The sequence below is a fragment of the Nanorana parkeri genome, unplaced genomic scaffold, assembly GCF_000935625.1.
Source record: "Nanorana parkeri isolate BGI_ZX_2015 unplaced genomic scaffold, ASM93562v1 scaffold685, whole genome shotgun sequence".
Lineage (NCBI taxonomy): Eukaryota > Metazoa > Chordata > Amphibia > Anura > Dicroglossidae > Nanorana > Nanorana parkeri.
Genome location: NW_017306953.1, coordinates 725,147 through 732,272, shown reverse-complemented (window position 1 = coordinate 732,272; position 7,126 = coordinate 725,147). Strand labels below are relative to the sequence as shown.

The following is a 7,126-nucleotide window of genomic DNA, read 5'->3' as shown; positions in this document are numbered from 1 at the left end:
GTCCCCCTCTCCTGCTCAGGGTTCTTCCCATACATGATCCATCAATGTGATAAGAGCGCCGCTCACCAGTAGGCCCAGTTCAATGTTCTTTTTTTCTGGTGGAAAGCTAAATATCAGTAAAATCCCCGCACAGGCAACAGAGACCATCAGAAATACGTTAATAAGGAAAATCCGACTTACTCCTACACCAAGATGGCGGCGGCGGCAGCTTCATTCCTCTGTTTCCTTTACCAACATGGCGACAGCTTCTCCAGCGCTCGACGATAATGGATGATGAATTCAAGGACAACGGTAGAAAATCAATACGGGCAAGCCACACCCATTTTACCCGCCACGGTTGTTGATTGGTTTGCTGTAAGCGATGGAAAAGCGCCCACCCAATGAGCGTGCTGTGTGCGTTTCTTCCCCAGCCCACACATTTCAGCCAATGAACGGCACCGTGGGCGGAGCGGCACTGTGTTACGGCTGCCCGGTTGGGACAAGAAGCTTCCTAGGGTTGGACGCGGTTCGGTGACAGCGTTAATATGAGCTGGATGTTGTCCCGAGTGTCGGCGGTTGTGCGCCTCCCGGCGGTCAGCCGCCTGCTGAGTACCAACTCCCGGGAGCACTTGGAGGGGCTGGTGAAGAAGGACAAGGTGGTGGTGTTTATAAAGGGCACTCCGGCCCAGCCTATGTGCGGCTTCAGTAACGCCGTGGTGCAGATCCTCAGGATGCACGGGGTGGAGGACTACGCGGCTTACAACGTGCTGGAGGACCAGGACCTCCGCCATGGTGAGCCTGTCATAGGAAAGGGGGGCTATAGGGCCCCACCGTGGTTAGAAAGTATCGTTTGGGGTACACAGGGGTCAGAGGATATCTGTAGGGGTCCATAGGGGTCAGAGGATATCTGTGGGGTCCATAGGGGCACACAGGAGTAAGAGGGTATTTGTGGGGTCAGAGGGGTCCAAGGGGGGCACACAGGGGTCAGAGTATAGCTGTGGGGTCCATAGGGGCACACAGGGGTCAGAGGATATCTGTGGGGCACACAGGGGTCAGAGGATATCTGTGGGGGCACACAGGGATCAGAGGGGTCTGTAGGGGCACACAGGGGTCAGAGGATATCTGTGGGGGCACACAGGGATCAGAGGGGTCTGTAGGGGCACACAGGGGTCAGAGGATATCTGTGGGGTCAGAGGTGTACATAGGGGCAGATGGGCTCAGAGCATATTTGTGGGGTCAGAGAGGTCCATATGGGCACATGGGGTCAGAATATCTGAGGTTCCATAGTGGCACACAGGGGTCAGAGGATATGTGTGGGGTTGGAGGAGTCCATTGGCACATATAGTGGCTAGATGGGTTCTATAGGGCAGCACTGCGGTCAGAGGGGTTCTGTAGGGGCACACAGGTTTCAGTGAGGCCTAGAGGGTCTATAGGGGCACACATGTTTCAGAGGGGATATATTGGCACACATGGTGGTCAGAGGGGTTCTATATGGGCACACAGGGACCAGGAAGGCCTAGTGGTTCTATGGGATACATCAGGGTCACTGGGTATCTATGGGGTAGGAGGAGGGCTGTAGGGACACACTGGGGTCAAATAAGTCCTTTGGAGCCAGAGAGGTCATGAAGAACCTAAAGGGTTTCACAGGATTTAGAGGGAGCTTGTGCGGACAGAAGGGTCTTTGTAGGGACACGCATGGTTCGGGGGTGCCCTATGGAACCAAAGGGATTCGAGGGGGGAGTATGTGGGGTTTGCACTGGTCAGACGAGTGCGATGAGGTTGCAGGGTACCTCTGTGGTCATATAGCGCCTAATGGGTTACACAGGAGGTGATTGGGGTCACACAGGGGTCTGATGGGACATGTGGGGTCACAGAATACTTGTATTTGCTGCACACAAGGTCTGTGGGGTTACACGTGGGTCACAGGGAATCTGCAGGGCTCTTAATAGAGGAAGTCTATGGGATCACACAGGTATATATGGTCAGATGGCATCTGAGGGGGTCACAGGAGGGGAAGCGCGGTCCGTCACCTATGTTTGACCTCCGGCACAATGTCTACTTTGGGTGCATACAGCTGGCCAGAACTGAGGAGTGCACATTGTCAACATTTTGCTTATTTATGAAAACCTCCAGAGTTGTCTGTGGCGGTCGGTTAGATCTCACGTTTCCTCATGAAGCTGGAAGTTCGAGAACCAAAGCTGACATTGCCATGGACATTGGATTTACGTCTCCAGTGCCCCGGCATTTTTGAGTCGCCCGTCTTCCTCAGGTCATACATTGTGACTCTCTGTTGATGATGCGGTTGTCACCCTGAAGATTTTGGGTTAGTTTGTTTGTAAGCCCGATCACATGTAAGTCCTCATCTCCCTTCTGCTATAGTCATGAAGAGCTTCTTGTATTCTGTCCTAATAACAGTTCATAACACTTTGATACATTGTGACCTTGTGTGGTCCTTGCCGAGACTCTGAAGGACACGTTCCCGGCACACCTTGCACTAGTGATGGCGGTCCTTCTAGATCTCCGAGTATTGTCATATGTGCTCTAGGTATCAGTTGGTCTCCATGAAAATGGCTGAATTGGGTGACCGTCTTGTATATTTATACCTAAAAAGTATAAGCCGCCCAAAAACAGAAGATGAACATCTCCCAATCTGGTTGTCTTTAGGCCTGGTTCACACCTTTCCGTTTTGTAGCGCGTTCAACGCTCTATGAACGCTCTACAAAACGTACAAACTTGAAAACCCCATTGTTTTCTATGGGCATGGTTCACACCTTTCAGTATTTCAGCCCGTCTGAACTCGCTACAAAACGGCCTACGCCCAAAGAAGTACATGTACTTCTTTGGGGCGTTTGGTCTCGCGTTTCCATTGGGATACAGCCAAGTAGCCCTCGGAAACGTGCGTTTGTCGAATCGCGGTAAAAACGCGCGACAAACGCGCATATTCAATACGCCTATGTGTGAACCCAGCCGTAGACATCTTGGTTGACTTTCCGTATCTTTGGCATCTCCAAGAAGCCTGGCAGCCATTGTGCCAGTGAAGCCATGGAGCTGCCTGCCTGCTCCTTCTTTCCTCTCCAGTCTCCAATAACATAAAATATTGTATGCCGGGCCAAGTGTTCAGCTTTACAAAGGGTACTGAGTGCAGTCTGAGGACATTTGGATGAAGTCTACCTTATGACAGAAGAGGAATTCTAAAGAACATCCTACATAAAGGTGGCCACTGTACAAGACTGGTGGGATTTCTATTGTTATGTGGTGGAGTCTGTTGGTGTGACTCAATCGCTATCTTGTTGTAACTCTTGGGAGACTCCAGTGCCAGAGCTCAACGTTTTCTGTTCAGAGCATTTTTGTAACTGTAATAATTAGTTAAGGTGTACAGACCTGGGAACTCAGCACAGGGATGGTGGGGACCCCTTATAATGGGCAAAGCAGGTGTACAGACCTGGGAACTCGGCTCAGGGATGGCGGGAGCCCCTCATAATGGGCACAGCAGGTATTCAGACCTGAGACCTCAGCTCAGGGATGGTGGGAACCCCTCATGAAGGGCAAAGGATATGTATAGACTCAGGAACTCAGCCCAGGTATCTCCCCAATAGAGCCCCCCCCCAAGAGATCTTGGAAACCACTTTCTGATTAAACTCTCCAGCGTCTCCCAAAAACTGAAGGACCAGGTTCTGGTGAATTGTTTATATAGTTATATTCTCCGACACGCACGCTTTGTTTCTGGGGGCGATTCGTGAGGATTTCACATAGTTTCCTCCTGAGCCGATTAGTACCCTATGCCGCCTTTCACCATATTGTCATGCGTAGGGGCTTTGGCTTCTAATGTCATGTGACCCCCCCCTTCTGCTATCAATGCTCTCCTATAGGCCGTATAGTGGTGTGGCCGCTGAGTGTCTGGTGACACGGGTGTGGGTCTGTGCGATTACACAACTCAGCCTTGCATGTTAATCTATCAAGATCTGAACTGTGACTTGGCACTTTTTTTTTTTAGTCCTGACACAAGTAAAACGCAGAGCCTCGTGCTTTATAAAAAGTTTCTGTGCTGCTGTCCACAGCGACCAATCAGCTTCTTCCTTCCATGGATTACGAAGGGTCTAGTATTGTTGTTGCACGTGTGTTCACATCTACTTTCATACTCTTAACTCCCGTTGGATGCGAATCCTTATGCTTGTCGATGCTCCACCGGGGATTAGTTAAAATGTGCAATTGTTACCATTATTTTATATTGGGACTCTCTGTACCAGGTCTATGTTTTTGCAGAGCAGTCATGTGACTTGCATAGAAGTAATGGGGCACATGCACATTGTACTGGAATCCACCATGTGGTTAGGAGGGTGTTGCAATGACTCCTGACCGATCACATGGATAAGATATCTCGCCGTCACACCAACAAGCTTGTTCCAAACTCGTTATCCTTGTATGATCACTTTGAGCAACGTTTATGGACCTTCCAGGGACCCTTCCTCAGGCATATGAGCACATAGACACTCTCTTTGGACGTGCTTATGATGAAACATACACTATATTGGCAAAAGTATTGGGACGCCCCTCCAAATCATTGGATTCAGGTGTTCTGTGACATTTCCTTGCTACTAAATATTCCGCGGTCACCTGTTAGTGATGTTATAACAAAGTGGGAACAACAGCAACTCAGCCAGGAAGTGGTAGGCCACGTAACATGACAGAGCGGGGTCAGCGCATGCTGAAGCGCAGAAGTCGCCAACTGTCTGCAGAGTCAATAGCTACAGACCTCCAAACTTCGTGTGGCCTTCAGATTGGCACAACAACAGTGCGTAGAGAGCTTCATGGAATGGGTTTCCATGGCCGAGCAGCTGCATCCAAGCCTCACATCACCAAGTGCAATGCAAAGCGTGGGATGCCGTGGTGTAAAGCGCGCCGCCACTGGACTCTAGAGAAGTGGAGGCGTGTTCTCTGGAGTGACCAATCACACTTCTCTGTCTGGCAATCCGATGGGCGTGTCTGGGTTTGGCGGCTGCCAGGAGAACGGTACTTACCTGACTGCATTGTGCCAAGTGTAAAGTTTGGTGGAGGGGGGATTATGGTGTTGGGTTGTTTTTCAGGGGTTGGGCTTGGCCCCTTAGTTCCACTGAAGGGAACTCTTAAGACATCAGCACACCAAGACATATTGGACAATTTCATGCTCTCAACCTTGTGGGAGGAGTTTGGGAATGGCCCCTTCCTGTTCCAACATGACTGTGCACCAGTGTACAAAGCAAGGTCCATAAAGACATGGATGGGGGAGTTTGTGCGGCCAGTCATGTTCCTCCCCCCCAGAGTCCTGACCTCAACCCCATAGAACACCTTTGGGATGAATTAGAGCGGAGACTGAGATGCCCCTCCCCCAACATCAGTACCTGACCTCACAAATGGTCCAACATTCCCATAGACACACTCCTAAACCTTGTGGACGCCTTCCCAGAAGAGGCGGAGCTGTTATAGCGGCAAAGGGCGGAGCCAACCCAATACTGAACCCTACGGACTAAGACTGGGATGCCATTAAAGTTAATGTGCGTGTAAAGGCGTCCCAATACTTTTGGCAATATAGTGTATGTTCAGGCTCTCTGATTAAATTGTGCAGCAACCAAGAGTAAGAGATGGATTGTGATTGGTTGCTGTGGGTTCTGTCCTTTTTTAGCACATTTTTAGCGTGCTTTTCTATAGAATAAGCCTGCGATGTCACCTGATGCTTGGTCCAGAATATTTTTTAGCTGAATAACGTCTTTATCTTCTTGCAGGGGTGAAGAGCTTCTCCAACTGGCCCACCATCCCGCAAGTGTTTCTGAACGGGGAGTTTGTCGGAGGCTGCGACATCCTTCTTCAAATGCACCAGAACGGAGACCTGGTGGAAGAACTGAAAAAGATGGGCATTCGTTCTGCGCTGCTAGATGCTCAGCCCAATCAGGAGAGGAAGTAAGCAAGGAACCCGTGTTTGTGTGAACTGTTTATCCAGAGCGAGGCCTGTGCTCACCAGAGAAGCCTTATTTATCACGGTGAACTATCGTACCCATTCGTTATTGTCCGCTCATCTCATGGAAGACCTGTGAATGGGGTACCACGAAGCCACTTGTCATTGCCGCCCTAGTGGACATGCGGTCTATAACGGGCGGTTTTCTACCATTGTATTATAGTCGGATGTTGACCACTGTTCTAGAGAGAGATGCATTTATTACGTGAGAATGTAACATGATAATAAAATATTTACTTCCATAGATGAAAGATCCTCTTGCGTCATATTTTTACCCTTCATTTGGAAGATTGGTTTGGCCTGTGGGTTATAGAGGTGCGTTCTGCATGGATATCATCCTCGTATCATTTATAACCTTGTCACCGATATAAAACATTCTTCTTCCAGATCAATGAGTGACTAGAGCAGGGGGTAGGCAACTCTGACCCTCCAGCTGTTGTGGAACTGCAAATCCCATGAGGCATTGCAAGACTCTTCACGGCCACGGGTGTGACTCCAAAATGCAGGCACATAGTATTTGAGGTTGAATAAAGACATGAGTCCATCAAGTCCAACCTATTAGGATCTCATTCTAGGAGTACCTGTACCCCTGTATATTACCTGTACCCCTGTATATTACGGTCCCTTAAGAAATCGTCCAAAAGTTTCTTGAACAATTCCACATTATTTGCTGAAATCACCGCCTGTGGCAGTGAGTTCCAGACCCTAACTGATCTTACTGTGAAGAACCCCCTTCGCCCCTTGTGCTGGAATTTTTTTTCCACCAATTTTAGGTGGTGGCCTCTAGTTTTTGTAATGGAGTTAATTTTAAACAGTTTATCGCTAATGTTGCTGCCACCATTGAACATTTTGTACATGGAAATCATATCCCCCCTTAATCTCCTCACCTCTAATGTGAACATGTTTAAATTTAGTAGCCTTGTCTCGTAGCTCTGGTCCTCCATACCCCTAATTAGTTTGGGATTTGTAGTTTCTTCAAAACTGGAGGGCCAGAGTTTGTTTACTCCTGAACAAGAGTGACAATACTCAACCAGGGTTTGGTGGAATGCTAGAAGTTACTTCAACAGTTACTAATTAACCCCCCACCTGATGATGCCTGCATAGTTCCAATGATCTTTTTCGGCTGTCAAGGGAGGCATTCTGACCACCACTCTCGGG

General features: G+C 49.1%; 1 protein-coding gene across 1 annotated transcript; it reads left to right on the top strand.

Moving 5' to 3' along the window:
- The first annotated feature begins 480 nt into the window (after positions 1-480).
- On the top strand, positions 481-6,189 carry GLRX5 (glutaredoxin 5). The gene is made up of 2 exons (XM_018563680.1): positions 481-771; positions 5,739-6,189. The coding sequence occupies exons 1-2, from the start codon at positions 525-527 to the stop codon at positions 5,915-5,917; spliced, it is 426 nt and encodes a 141-aa protein (XP_018419182.1). The 5' UTR covers positions 481-524; the 3' UTR covers positions 5,918-6,189.
- The last annotated feature ends 937 nt before the right edge of the window (positions 6,190-7,126 follow it).